The 15,538-nt window shown below is 43.0% G+C and overlaps 1 protein-coding gene across 3 annotated transcripts in view; it reads left to right on the forward strand.

The window, feature by feature from the left end:
* The window catches only part of PIP4K2A (phosphatidylinositol-5-phosphate 4-kinase type 2 alpha), a 497,067-nt gene that overhangs the window by 273,782 nt on the left and 207,747 nt on the right, over positions 1-15,538 (forward strand). For all 3 annotated transcript variants that reach the window (XM_029588710.1, XM_029588708.1, XM_029588709.1), the window contains exon 2: positions 14,522-14,619. In XM_029588710.1, coding sequence (XP_029444570.1) covers positions 14,522-14,619 — 98 coding nt within the window. The remainder of the gene's footprint in view (positions 1-14,521; positions 14,620-15,538) is intronic.

The following is a 15,538-nucleotide window of genomic DNA, read 5'->3' on the forward strand; positions in this document are numbered from 1 at the left end:
ATTAAACAGCAATCAGTATTAACAGGAACATGGGCAACTTACAGGAGCGTTTACAAAAAAATGAAACAATTCCTCCTGAGCAAGGGAGGGGTCCCAGGTCCCATGCTGGTACATTTGATAGTGGATCATGTCATTCAAGTGAAAGAGGGTGGTTTAAAGTAATATTAGCTTCATATATAGCTGGAATGTCATTTTTTCCTAAACTCCATGGTTGAGACAATACTTGTCAATTCTTCACTACTGAAAACTTGCTTTCAGGTTGGGGAAGGGTGATTAGGCCAACTCACGATAAGAGGCAGCCAGTAATATACGTGGCATTAATACAGATATGTGATGCACTGGCAGGTATATGCAATTCCCCTTTCAAGGTTGAATCATTTAGACTGATATTCACACTTGGCTTTTTCAGAGTATTCCACATTAGCGAATCATTCCCCCCAGAATGGCAGACACGGCATAGAGAGGATTAGGTTTCCCAATAGGGGAGAGGCAGAAGAATATTCCAGGAACGGGAGGCCCCTGGGGAATCAGTTTAACCTAGGGTGAAGATAGTAAAGAAAAGAGTATAAATGGTAACTCAATGAGTCATTGGGAAGCGTTCTGAGGAGTAGAAAAGTCAACATCTTGGAGGGAGCAAAGGGAAAGGCAGTTTAGGAGCTGAGCTCTGCCGCAGGACTCCAGTTTAATCCATAGGAGAGGGGGTTTCCTTCCGGCAAGTGGTGTGGGGTTGACTGAGATCCAGAACCTGGGACAATAGGGAGAGGAATGGTTCCTGAGTCAGCCACCTGTCAGTAATTTTGGTACAAAAGGGGGAGATTCTCTAACATTCTTGTGGAGGTCTGATGAATCAGAGGTCTTTCTGGGAATAGTAAGGAAGTTCAGGAAGCATAAGGAATTGTATTCACCTTTTTCTGACTTTTGGAATTCAAGAAACTGTTTCTTGTCTTGATAGTGTACTCTGGACTGTATCCATTTTTGTATGATGACTTTTGTATTTATTTTTTCAGTAAAATATAGTTTGGAATGCAGCACCTTGAGCACGGACTGGTTAATTTCAAGACTAATCCCACTGTAAGGCCCTGCAGGTTATCCTGTCCCCAACAATAGAGTCTGTATTCCCCCAACCCAGCAAAGAGTGGGTCAGAGCTCAGCAAGGCTTGAAAATGTGACCCCTTTGTTAAGAGGGGCTTATATACACATCAAGTATGATAGATTGTCAGCACACACATACAGAGGGGCAAGGGGCAAACGCTAGTCCTGAGTACATTGAATGATAATAGCACAAGCCTAATACAAAATTCTAGGACTTACTGGGCAGTAACACCAGTAGGCTGGCTACAATCCTAGTTCAATCAGACTTGTCGTCATTAACTTACTATCAGTTTACTGTAATATCTAAATGTTACCTGGAAAGTACTGGCCTAGATCCAAAGAAATTTGGCACACATTTTTTTCACATCAGAGCAGCAACTAGCATTGAACAGTTTAGGTTGCCTGACAGGGTAATTCAGCAAATAGGACAATAGCAGTCAGCAGCATTCAGATTATATGTCCATATTCCTGCAGGGCAGTCATTCATGCAAACTAGTAACTTTATTATTTGACTTAGATTTGTCCTATAGATGGAGGATTATCTGAATGCTAGGGCAATCCTTTGTCTTTTAGGCAGGCAGAAGAACCTGTGTGTGATTATATGGGAGTCACATAGGCCTTACAGTTGCTGTCATAAAACTCCATTGGATGGGCATTCGATGCATGAGGTGGAAGGAATTAATACTACTGATGCATCAACAACTGTACTTTTGGGCATGTCCCAGTGCAGTCTGATACACCTGGGTGGCAAATTTGATCTCTGCCCTCTTACCTGTCAACAGTTGATTGCAACTGTAATTCAGGATTTGACTGAAATGACTACTTTCCTCCCTCCCGAGAACTCTACTGCTCTGGTCGGACATTATACAGTGATGACAATTGGCAAAATCCATTTTGTGGACTGGAAGATTGAGGAAGGTAAGCCAACAGATTAGTTGTTGGATGGGTGGTTTCCAGATCAAGCATGATTCGGCCTCAGTCAATTGTCCCAGCTTCTATCAAATTGACACAGTGCATTTATCTAACATTGGACAAGATATTTAGAATGACATTCTGAAAGCTTTGGAGACACTGTTTGTGGCAGTGCACAGTTTGACTTTTGGAGGGGTACTTGGGCAAGTTGTCAACTGTCCCAGACCTATGGTGGGAGGTATCTGAGCCAAGCAAGAGTTTGAAATGAGCAGCAGCTGCACATGGCACTTCTTGGTGGAGAGGGGGATCCTTTGCTCCTAGCGTGCGTGGGGGGCAGCCTTTTAGCAGTTGAATCTGTGTGGTGAGGTGGTTCTGTGACTAAGTGCCTGGCAGGTGGCAGTTCGCAATAGCGGGAGATTTTGAAATGCTTCAAGGTAATGGCGCAAGAACCAGCAGTAGTGGGGCCCATAGCTTGGGGGTTAAGACTGCTCAGCTTAACCCATGGTGGGCAGTCAAGCATTAGGTCAGCACATGGCTCAGAGTAAAGGCTTATGATTGTAAGTTATAATTGTGTTTATTCAAATAAAAGCTGTGGCCTGTTTTAGTTAAAAAATGTGTGGAATTTGATTTATGGTGATGGAGGGGAGGACAAGTGGCACGCATGTCGCAACCGCCCATGTTAAGCTGTGCTCTGGCAGGAGAAAGAGATGACTTAAAGACACAATCAGTATTCCATAAATATATATCTTTGATATACTGTTAATGCCTAACTTTTATGTCTCTTGGGTCCTCCATGTAATATTTGAGGTCCATATTCAAAAGCATTTAACCGGATAAATCAGAAGCTATCCAGCTAAATGAAGATGGTGGGCACTTATCCGGATGAATTCTAGCTGTTTAATAAGTTAGCTGGATAAGTTAGGGGCATTCTGGTGGTGTAACTGGTAGGAGTTGAGTTAGCTGGATAACGTATCCAGCTAAGTCTGGTCGGCCCATAAAGCTGCTGAATATAATGAGCTAAGTTAGCTGGATAAGTTTATCTGGCTGACTAGCCAAGCTGCACAGTGGCTAAATATGGACCTCTGTTTTTTTTTTATTTTCTTTTTTTAAATGCTTTATTAATAAATTTCAAATCAAATATACATAATATATTCAATAAAGAAATGTTGGCATATTGAACAAAACATAAATGTTTATGCAATATTATAACAAAGAAATAATATTCATTGCCATTTTAGATCTCAATATGATGGGGGGAGGGGCCCTGAGGAAAAAGCCAGGGGGAATGGCTTACAAAACAAAGATGCAGTATTATCTATAAAAAGGTGGTAGCTGCATAGCATGAAAATCAACCCAATTGACACATTATCCGCTCTATCTATAGTAGGTAAGGTCTGACTTCTCCGACGAGCTTCCACAAAAGTTTGTAACTGGTTATGATCAAAGAAAACAAATTTAGCAGACGCTAAGATTATCACACATTTGCAGGGATAGCGAATAACACAAGCTGCTCCAAGAGAGAGCACTGACTCTATCATTGCAAGAAACTTTTTTCTCCGCTCTTGTGTTGCCTTGGTTATATCTGGAAATATCCAAATCTTTTGGCCTCTAAACAGAGAGTCCTTATTCCGAAAATATAGACGCAGGATATTATGACCTTGCATAAAAACGAATGACACCAGCAATGTAGCTCGATCTAACACACTTTCTTCTCCAGAATTTTCAAGGAAATCAGTCAAATTAGAGGGAATATCTGCCACATTATTATCCAATGATCTTCTATTCGTTGGAAGAAAGTAAGCCTTTTCAATAGGAGGGAGGGCATTCTCTGGTAATTTCAACACTTCTTTTAAATATATGGAAAATAGATCTAAAGGTGTGATCAAAGAAATTCGAGGAAAATTGAGAGAGAGTTTTCCGTGTTCTCAATTCTGCGAGAGATGGAAGACAAATCTTTGATAACATTTACTTGTTCATTTTGAATCTCCACTATGCTAGTTTTCACCTTGGTCACTTTCCGTTCCATAGAATTAAACTGCATTTCAAAAGATTGAGAATTATTATATAAATCTATAGCTAAAGAGACCAAATCAGTAAGAGACTTTATTTACTGACATTAGGACAGGCCAAAGATTCTCCAGGGTAACAACTTCAGGCTTAACACAGTCAGAGATGTTGGGAAAAATCGTAGGAGAAATCCTTGGCAGTGTATTAACTTGTGCCAAACCTGCTTTCTGTGAAACCGTTGTCGAAGAAGGCAATGAGACCTCACTGTCCTCAGTAAGTCCGTGCCCTTCTAGGCCCTTCTTCAACTTCCAAACGCCGGATTTGCACCTTCCCTCTTTGTTTCCCCATTAGAAAAGAAGAACTGAAATTACCGGGGATTTATCGGGAGCCGTTCTGAAACGCGTCTGCTATGCAGCGGCCATCTAGGTTCTGTTCTTCCTCCCCCGGACCTCTGTTTTTAATTGGTCTTCGGTACATAGCCAGCAGCCTAGATTAATTCTAAATATTTTGGAGTATCTGTCTCTGATGTGTTCTGTGATCAAACTATTAAGCTCTGCCCATGCTTGAACAGCTGGAGAGAGAGGAGAGTTACCTGCGTTCTTTTTTTTTCTGGCTGGCTTTCTTCCAGGAAGTGGTGCTTCCCATTTTGTTTTCCCTTATTCCCGAATCACCAGTTTACAAAGGATTTGACCCCCTTTTGTCCCACCACGTTTGTTGTGTCCAGATCGGCCGCGCCTGCTGTTGGTGTCCGCTGAGGAGCCCGCTGTGTCCCCTGATAGGCTAGAGGGCTGTGTCCCTCGTCACATCAGCACTGCAGATGGAAGGCATGGGGGAATCGCAAGGTCCGCTCCCGCCAGCCGCCAGCGCTGCCACGATGCGACTTACCCCAGCCTGCAGAATCTGCAAGCCATCGCTGTCAAGGTGACTCCCGCGTCCCCTCTGATTAGGAAGCACTGTAGGCAAGGTATTGTACAAGCAGGCCGGAGACTGGAGAGGCAAAAGTAGAGGAATTTGGTAACTTTTATTCTAATCTTCTTTAAATATTTCTTTTTATTTTAAAGCTCATACCACAGGGTACACATCACTCCTGAGTCCGGTTACTGTTAAAAAGGCTTTTCAGCTTAAAATTTGGTCTGGTTGTTAAGTATTAAAAGCTTGCTTAAAAAGAAACACTTGAGTTTCAGAAATGTTTATTTAAATTTGTTTAGATCAGTATTTTATGTTCAGTGTATTTTATGATGTATGTTTTTATTGTAATCCACAGTGTATATCTTTAGAATTACGGAATGCAAGTGTATACAATAAATAGCTCACAAGTTTCCCTCTGGGGTTACTTCTGAGTTCTGGTCACCCTGTCTCTCTCCTCCTCCCTGCCACATTCTTCCGCTTCTCCACTTGTGAATCTGCCAGCTTAGCTGCTACTTCCTTTTCCTTCCAGCCCGTGTAAGTTGATTCAGTGGCTGCCACCTCCTCTGATCGGCCCGGGACGATTCCTCTTCCTCCTCCTAGCTACTGCATGGTTGATTCAGATGCAGGCATCTCCCTCCAGTCAAAAAAATGGGCAGCACCTGGAGATTTCCTATGCTGTTCTGAAAACCCGGCAATTCAAAAAAAAAAAATCTAAATTTTCCAGATGAAAACTGAAGAGTTCCTAGATATGCCCCTGGGGGGTACAATGCTAAATTCTGGAATAACCCACTTCATAAAGAGGGAACCGTGTTCTTCTTAATAGCAGTTTGAGAGCTTGCTTTTGGTTGCATAGCCTCTTGAGAGTGCACTGCTCCCTGGCAGGCTGAATCAGCAAGGCTCGCGGGAAAACAGGCTTCAATATTCAGTGCCCGCTGTCCCAACGCCCGCCCAGTCACCTCTCCTGGGCGCCCGATCCTGTATTTAAATGAGGGGGTCACGCTAAAAAGGAGGTGCTAGGGACAATAGCATGTCTGTAGCGCCTCCGTGGCAGCGGAAACCCAGGAGAGGTGGCTGTCAGCAGGTTCAGGAAACCGACGCTCAATTTTACGAGCATTGGTTTTCCAAGGCCGCTGACAGCCATGGGTTAGGAAAACGGCCGCCGGTAAAATTGAGCGTTCGTTTTCCTAACCTGACCAGCCAGCACTTTTTTTTTTTAAATTTTACATTTTTGGTTCCTCCCACTTAATATTGCTAGGATATTAAGTCAGAGGGTGTAAAGAAAAGTAGTATTTTCTGCTTTTCTGTACTTTTTCGGGCTGCTCAGAAATTAACGCCTGAGCGTAAAATGTGCAGCTTGGCCGCACTTTTTTTTTTTCTTTCAGTATCCAGGGTGCATATAACTAATTGACTCATGAACATGCATGTTCATGGGATGAGCATTATTATTTTTGGGAGGGAAGGGTTGGACGCACGTTTGATGCGTTAAACTCCGAGTAGTGGACACATGTCAAAAACACGCGTCTAACCGTGGGTAGAACAGTGCGCTCAGCACACCTTACTGTATCGGCCTGTTTGAGCGTTGCACTGTCAACAGGTGGTTCCTGACAGGTACAGTAGGGGATTGCACACCACTTGAAAGGAAACAGATTTCTCATGGCACGCACTAAGCCCCAAATCACAAAGATTTCTTTGCAAGTTTGCTTTCTTCTTGTGGCGTAGGCCGAATTGTATCTTGCTACTCGATATGCCTCCTTAGAGAGTGGGGAAGAAACTTCAGTTTTGCAATCTTTTTAAACCCACCACGATGAATTGCATGTGTTTTATGAGCCTGCGTGCTTGGCTCTGCTGCCGCCTTGTTGATATGTTGAATTTAGGTCTTTAGGACTAGCCTAGTAACTGGGTAGGTCTGCCATCTCTTGCCTTTCTTTTTTTTCCCCCCAATTTTTCCCCTCCAAAAATGTGCCCTTGCTCCAATGCGTTTTCATAGGGAGTTAAAGCATCTTCTTTCTTTGCATTAAATCTCCCCCACCATCATTTGCAGATTTTAACTCGTGTAGAGCTGGATGCTTAGCATCAGATCAGATCTGCAGCCTTGCACTGAGTGTCTATGAACAGTTTCCTGCCTTTCCCCCCTCAGTAACCTTTCACTCTTCTGTCTGGTGCAATCCCATTTTCTCCTGATAGGTGCAGCTGTGCGAAGTGCTTGGGAGAGAGAAGAATGCTAAGAATGTCATTTACACATTTGTACTGGCATGCTGGCAACACACTGAATTGGGGATTGGTCCTTTCAGAATGATCTGCATCTTCTGTGGGAAATTAGGAGCTAAGAAACCCTGTAAATCTTTTCAGCCTGTGTATTTTTCCAGGATCAAATTTTAAAACTTTTACATGCAAAATCCTTTTTTATTAGGCTGTTTGGGGAGTTTTATAGGGAATAGCAGCCTCCTTGAGGCAGAGTGGGACAGACTGCTATAAGATTATGTATCGTTGCATGATACCCCGTGGGCCCGATTTTAAAAAGCATTTACATGCTTGAAATTGGGTTTTACACATGTAAATGTAATTTACTCGAGTAAGTGGGCTTTTGAAAATTGCTACAATGCATGCCATTGAATCGTCCATAAGTGCACGTCACCGGAGTAATCGGCTTTTGAAAATTACTAAGATAATGCGTTACATTGACGCGCATAACTCCTTTGAAAATTGCCTCTAGTGTGCACAGTGTTCATTGTAAGCACAGAAAATGAATGCAGCAATTCAATACTACATTTTTTTTTTAGTTTTATTTATTAAACTTCATATTTAGTTTGTAAGAAACAAAACTAAACGGTTTACAAAATCAAATTAGGTGTGCAATAAATAAATAAAAACGGTTCATGCTATAAAAATAAAAAAGCATTAGTAAGACACACAGTGATAGATAATGAGCTTAGTGGTCCAAGATGAACGTCAACAAGTAGAGTTCATTTTATAGACGCCAAGTATTAGAATGAAGAGTTGAAGGAGTGGCTGAAAAGTCTTGCCTTCTCTTTTTCCTGAGTTTAGGATGGCTCAGCTCACCGGGAATGTCCCATGGCAAAGCATTTTGCAAGTCATACAGGGTACAGGATGTGAAGAAGATTCTGTACTCTCTTCCCCTACCCCTGAGCTAAGCTCAATGCAGTTTTTCTGGCTGGTCGATCTTGGGGTTGTTTGTTTTTGTTATACTCAAGTAGTGCAGTCCAAACATTATGCTCATTTTAGTGCAGTGCATTTGATTTAAACGTCTTTGCCCTGCTAAAAATGTTTTTAATAAAGTAAAAGAGCAGTCCATAGGGAGTGCCCTGAGCCAGGAGGTAAACATGAGGGACAGGCGTTCCTCGTAGCCCTTCCTGCTCCCCAAATCTGCACCCCTGCCCCTTTCTGCCTGTTCCAGTCCCCAGCCATGGCTGCTTGTGTGTGTACGCCGCATCACAGTACCCAAGGCCCCTTCCTCGCCTTTCTGCGAGCTAAAGCTGGCATCCACCGCAGGCTCAGAACCTCTCTAGCCTCTCCCCACCCCTTCCAGTTTCTTGTATCCTTAAGCACGGAGTCTCCAAACCTTGGACTCTTCCAGCTTTCTCTCTGTCCATCTCCATCCTGTCCTGCCTGCAGGCGTTCAGGCTATTGGCAATGCAGAATGACATGGAAAGAGCTGCTAAGGTCTCAAATGTCAATGCCAAGAGTGTCCCTCCTGCTGCCTGAATCCCGTACCCAGAGCAGAGCGGGAGAGTGAGCTGTGCTCAGCAAGGGGGTTATTCTGCCAGCGGCCGAATGTGAAGTAGCATGGCCAAATACACAAGGCCGCTTCCCCCATCCACTCTGAGGTGTCATCCTGGGGGACAGTAAATGGTACCCACCCTCCCCCTTCTGCTGACACAAGTTTTCAGGACTCTCTAGAGGGCATTATGGCCATTTTGGACTTTAAATGAATGAGAGAGAATAAAACTGAAGTTTCAGCAGATTTGCTGTGCTTTTCTGAGCAGCTGCTGCACCAGATGTGTGTGGAATAACGGTCACTGGTACCCGAAGAAGAGAGTAAAGCATTTCCTTAGGCCTGTAGCTAAAAGATATGAGACCTGTGGGATACCCACAAATAAAACAATACGTCTTCAGTGGTAAAGGAATGGCTGATGGTGCTTTTCTTTATTGTGTTAGCATCATTCTGTTGAATAAAATATTTTCCTGTTATTGCAACATTATTTTTTGATCTCGAGTGTCACATGAAGATCTAGAAGAGACTAGGTATGCTACTGTAAATAATAATGCCATTTTTAAAAAAATATTTAACTAGTTGCCGTTCTTAATGAGAAGTTGTCATGGTGACTTATCGCAGGGGTTTTCATCACCAGTTTTCTGGTTTTCAGGAGATCCTCCCTGCATATTTGTCCAGGTTATTTGCATATATTTGCTCTATGAACAGGGCTCTATTTTGCATAGCACGGTTAAACTAAAAACCTGACCTGTTTGTGACCCTTGAGATCACCTCCCCATTCTATATTTGAAAGCTGCTGCCAGACTTTTGTGTCTCGGAGAAAGTCCTCCTGCACATTACAGAAACTTTTGGAATCTCATTTGTTTTTAAACTTAGTAAATTGGAGACATGCAAAAATTTCTTTTTAAAGAAAACAAAAAATTAAAAAAAACTGGCAGCTCAGAGGGGCTGAGTCACTAAAGCCAGCTCTTAGGATGCACACTAAATAGCCAGCTAATCATTGTTCATTTAGCAGAGTAAAAATCTGCACTAAATTGGGCATGCGTGTTCATGCTAAACATAGCACATATGCACATGCAAAATATGCAAATAAGATGGTAATGAGCTCATTAACTCTTTTCATCCTTTGCATAAAGAACTGTGTTAGCTCCGATAAATTTATCATCAGCTGGCACGCTAACACTTATGATGGGGCCCTCTTCCTTTTCCCCTCCCCCTACCACACACTCCTACCCCCTGTAGCTTGATATATCCTGTGAAGCGAAGGTAGACGGTGCAGTGGGGAGGTGTACTGAGATCATGGCAGAAGGCTGATGTTTTCTCTCCTGTTGGGGAGGATTTTGGAGGCCATCACTGGGATTTGGGGCTTCAGGAAAGGGTATCTGTAAGAGCTGGCCTTCTCTGGGGGAGGGAAGGTGCCCACAAACGGGCCTTCAGGGAAAAGGTGCCAGGAGGGGCTTTGTTGTCAAGGGAAGTGGGATTAGGGGCCAAATGCCTAGGCACTAGCCAGGAGTAACCAGCTCTTGCATTTTAGCCTGAAAAGGTGGGGGATTTTGAGATGCAAAGCAAGTATATGGTTAAAAGGTTCACTTTCCCCTTAGCGTAGATCTTTTTAGCATGTGGGCACTCTGTATGTCAATCATTTAGTGACACGCCTGCTAATATTGATTGTAGTAGGCCTTTTGAGGAAAGGGTCACTTTCTCCAGTTTTCAGAGTGACATGTGCATACGGTTGCATTGAAACTTGCCATGGGTGCAAAGTGCATGTGGACGTTTGCCCCTGCTTTTTCGGCAGGTAGGTTTTCCATGGAAAATAATGCGCGCAGAGCTGAAAATAGTCAGCACATAAGCCCTCCCTCCTTTCAATGGGACTCAGTCCGAATGTCTCCTGTGAGATGTTTGCTACGTGTTTCATGCACGGTTCTGCTCTCCCAAGTGCTAGCATGAGTACAACTTTATTCTGCGCTTTTTCTGCAGCCTTGGGAGCCTACTCCATCAGTACCACGTAGGAGAAATCTCGGTGCTTAGCCCTTTTTGAGCAAAAAGAAGTAGAATAATTTCAAGCTTCATTGAAACTAGAGTTCTCCGTACACCACATGGCTGAGATTAAAACTTTGCCCTCGATACTCGAGTGGCCTGACAAAAACCAAAACATGTTATCCTTGCAAACGTGGTGGGGTAATTTTACTGACATGTATTAAAAAAATAAAATAAAGCATTTCCCTTTTAGCCTTATTTAGTTTTGGTTGGTCAGCAGAAAGATTAGCTAACAGGTCTGCAGCTTTACACATCTGGCTGATAAGATTGGTGTTTGCAGTTGTCATTGGGATTATCAAAATATTTCTGGTGTGTGATAGATCTTGTGATTGACTGGTGCAATAAGTAAATAGCAGGGGTGGAAAAATATATACTGCCTCTTGCCTCTTCCAAAAGATCACACTCAGTCTGTTCCCACATGCCTGCACGACAGGGGAGAGGAGGCAGAAGAGGGAGGCGTTTGGATGGGTCCATCCAGCCTCTTGGCAGCAGGGAATAATTTACAGCCAAACTGTTGCCTGACAGTCGCTGCTACCCAGTATAACTCTACTTAAAATTATTTACCAAAATGCAAATAACAGAGAATGATTAAACAAACTTTGATTTATTATCTTCGTCTGGTATTTTTTTCTTCTCCATCTTTTTTCAGTTTCCTCCGTCTGTTTTGTTCTCTTTTCATTCATTCTTGTCGCATGAAACTTCTTGGCTTTACGGCTGCTTGTCACTTCCTCCCTCTGGTACTGTCTCCTTTTCTCTCTCCTTCCCCAAGCTTTTCTTTCATCACATCTCCCAAAATTCTTTCTCCAGAAACTGCTTGCCCTCCACTCCTCGCTCTGCAGCCTTCTCGTATTCTCCCCAACCTTTCTCCATCCTTCTAGCTGCGTTCCCCCTTCACTGCCTTTACCTTCACCACGGTCTCTCCTCTGTAGCCTCTCTCCAACTGTCCATCAGTCTTTTTCCTTCATATTTTTTATACCACATAGTCTGTCTCCCTTCATCTCTCTGGGGCCAATGCAATAAAGGTGCCTAGAAGACGGGCACTCATATTGAGCGCCCATTTTCCTAACGCACGCCCCCCCGAGCGTGCTGCCTTGTGCAACTGCACGGTATGCACACCTGGTCGCGCCGGGCCTGCCTAAAGGAGTGTCTCACTTTTATGGCTACCTTACTTTTTTCTTATAAAGGGTCCCTCTCTCCTTTAGGTTCCTCATTTTTCTTTAGAAGATAAATTCAAGAGAATTCTAGGTAGTACATAAAAGATCCTCTTTGATACAATTGACCTTGTTTTTAGCAGTTCTCATGCTATGGCATTGGTTGCTGATGAGATGTCGGTTGACAGGCAGTGCTCTTGACACCTGGGACAGAAATCCTCCCCATAATTCATTGGGGTGACTCTGTGGATGCTTTAGTTGTTAGCATTACACTTTGTCGGGGTAATGCAGTCAAATTAGTAGAACATGTGGACTCTGCAAAATGTGGTATACTTAAAAAAAAAAAAGCATGATTTGTTTGTTTTGAAATTAAAGTGCTTTGGTGATTGACAACCTACAAGTACTATAGTATAGAGAATACAAATGTGAATAGTTATTGGACTAGACTGAGCTAGACAACTTTTATTACTTGAGGCTTTTAATAAATATTGAAAGAAGAAACACTATACATTTCTTTTAATGTAGGTTCAGTTGGTGTGGCAACTGACATTTATTCCAAGGAGAGAGGGTGATAGTAGGGTATCCTGGGGAATAGGTCCTGGGGCTGGCTATGTTTGGTGTCTCCACAAGCAACAGTTCAGAGGGGCTAGCGGGGAAGGCTTTGTCTTTTGCAGTTGCCACCAAAATTTGCAACAGGGTTGGTGTGCCAGGAGGAATGGCAAAAGCAGGGGATAACTGAAGAGCATTTGAGTAGTTAAGTAAGTATCAGCTACAAAAATAGCAAAGTCATTCATTTTGGGTGCAGAGGCCAGAAAAGCTGTATGAGACAGGAGAGGGATCATATCTGATAACATAAAAGTGCCTTAACAATAGGATCAGACAGTTATCAGAATATGTAAAATGCAAAAGCACAAAAGACTTTATTCAATAAAGGATTTTTTTTCCATAGGCACAGACTGGATAACAGGTTTTTTAGAACAAGGTGTGCAATGAGAAGTATAAAAGCAGAAAACGAGGTGCGGATTACTCTGTACTTATTATTGCCAAAATCCCTTTGAGAGTATTAACATTCAGTTTTGAAGGTTGCATCTTTTTAATTGGTGGTTCTCAAACTAGGGTTAGATGGGATGGATCGTTGGATGGGGACAAGGAGCATGACATATTTGGTATGTTGAAACTTTAGTAGCAGTACATTGTACTTCAGTTTAATAATGCTGATGCTAACGTGTTTTGAGTGCAGAGTTAAAAGTATCACTGAGAAGAAGAAAGGGAAACCCTTGAGAAACATCGCCTTGAGCACTGTTTCTCAATGAATGCGCCTTCAGGCCTGATCAGGTGTTGCACAGAAAAAAGTCACCACTGCCTGATGCTCAGATACAGGCCAGCACCTGAAATCTGCTCTCATCACTTTGCAGCGACAAGAGACACCAGCAATGGCTCTTCAGCTGATAGGAACTCCTGTCTGAAAACGTGTAATTATGCATGAATCTTCCTAGCCACCACATGAACCCTGACTGTGGTAATTAATGGGCAGCACGCAGGGTACAGACAGCTGGGATCTGCTTTGTGCCGCACACTCAGTGCATGCAGCACCTCCTCAATCTTCCCCATCATTGAGTCCTTCAAGCCTCTGTCTTATCCCCAGGCCGAGTGAGACAGGGAGAGCGTTCACTCAGCACGGGCTGTGACTCACTCTGGGGCCGATGCAATATTGGGTGCTGAGCTCAGTGCACCGCTAAACGCGCGGTTGGACGTGTGTTTTACACGTGCTAGATATACGCCCAAGGAAATATCGGGATTGTTGCGTCCAAAATGCGCATCCACACCGGCACGTAGCTAATAGCGCTCATCACATGCAAATGTCATGTTGATGAGGCTATTAGCTAGTATCCCCAATTAAAAAAAAAAAAAATATATAAATAAATAAATAAATATATATATATATATATATACGACTGACGCACCCATTTTAATGCTCCAAAACTGAGTATTAGGAACAGTAGCAGTGAAGGAGCTCTGACAGATAAGGTAACTAACCGAGCCAGCTGCCCTCGCCCCACCAACTCCTCCCTTCTACTGCAGGAGCCGGTGCATCACGACAGCCTGGAGCTTCACCTTTACCAACTACCTCCCCCGCAAGTTGAACCCTTGGGTTCTGGTGGCTGGCAGGACATAGACAGGACCTTAGGGTGGTAAAGATAACTGAAGTCCCAAAAGTATACTGGGGTCAGGGCAAACAGCAGACTAACGGAATCAGAGATAGGGCAAGGTCAGGGCAGGCAGCTAGCAAGAGTTCCGGTCCAAGTAAGAGGTCAAGATTTTGGCCGGGTAACTCGTGAACTGCACAAGATTTAGCCAGGGGGACGGCATGCGGTGATGAGACTTAAGGTTGATGGTTGGCGCTGATATTCCGTGTTTTCTGGGTAAGTCTGGTCGTGCTGGAAGGCTGTCCTGACGTTATCCTGATAACTTTGACTATGGCCCAAGTATGTTCAGTGGAGCGCATGCCCGTTCGTATTCCACTGTGGGTATCTGAGTTACCTGCATAACTTCCTCACTCCCCGGCTTATTCAGTGTGGACCTCTCTAGGTTTACAACCTCATACGCGCTCAGGAATTCGGTGCAGTGAGACAAAATATTGGTTACAGATGTTCAAAAACAATGTTTCTTTTCCCCCTAGATTAATGAACTGAGCCACGTTCAGATCCCTATCATGTTGATGCCAGATGATTTCAAAGCCTACTCAAAGATCAAGGTGGACAATCACCTTTTCAACAAGTAAGTAGAGAGATGGCTCGCTTTTCCGCTACTTGAGCTTTTCCCTTTCCATGATGCTCATCAAGTGCTGTGAACTCCATAATTTTCCAATGGGAAAGAATAAAGCATTGCTTATTAAATAAATATTATGCTTTGCAAGGAAGGAATCTGCTCGAGCTGCCTTCTGTTAAAAAGGTACCATCTGTGTGAGACCAGAGAGCGCTACGTTACCGTTACCTCCCTGCTGATGTTAGATCTGAAGCTTGGATTCAGTTATTATTTCGGAAGAAAGTGAAGGGATATTTACAGAGACCTAGTAGGTGACAACTTGCAAGGTTGTCACCTTGCAAGGGCCTTTCTAGCCCTGTTTTCATTTACATCTGTTTTTTTTATTTTTTTTATTTCTGTGGTCATAGTGGTTGTAATTGGTTGTGGCAGGGAGGCATTTTCCAGATTTTAATAGCCCTGGTTATTTGAAAGTCAAGATATGTATACCTGGTATATTTATTTGATTTTTGTTGTTTTGATAAGTTTTAATTTTGAGTTTTATTTTGTATTTCATAATCATTTTACTATTTTAAGGAATGTTTTTTGTTTTTGTTTTTTTTTACATGTTTTATTTTGATAAGGCGAGTTATACATTTGTAAAATAAAATAAACATCTGTACTGCAATATGAGGGAGGAGAGAATCTGTTTTGCACATGGTATATTGTTTTCTCTGTTCCCTTCTTTGTGTGTGTATGTTATTGTTAAGCACAAATCCATATGCATTTGGATGCCTGATGGCTCAGACAAAATCTAAAAATATACCCATCCAAACTTGTTGGGCTTTCAGCAGCTAAAACCAAAATGCTTGTGAATTAGATGACTGATAATGTTGGGGGAAGGGGAGGATTAGTGGCTACCACAGAGAGCTCCGAGCCGGCATGTTTAGCTCCC

This window comes from Rhinatrema bivittatum, chromosome 2, assembly GCF_901001135.1.
Source record: "Rhinatrema bivittatum chromosome 2, aRhiBiv1.1, whole genome shotgun sequence".
Taxonomy (NCBI): Eukaryota; Metazoa; Chordata; class Amphibia; order Gymnophiona; family Rhinatrematidae; genus Rhinatrema; species Rhinatrema bivittatum.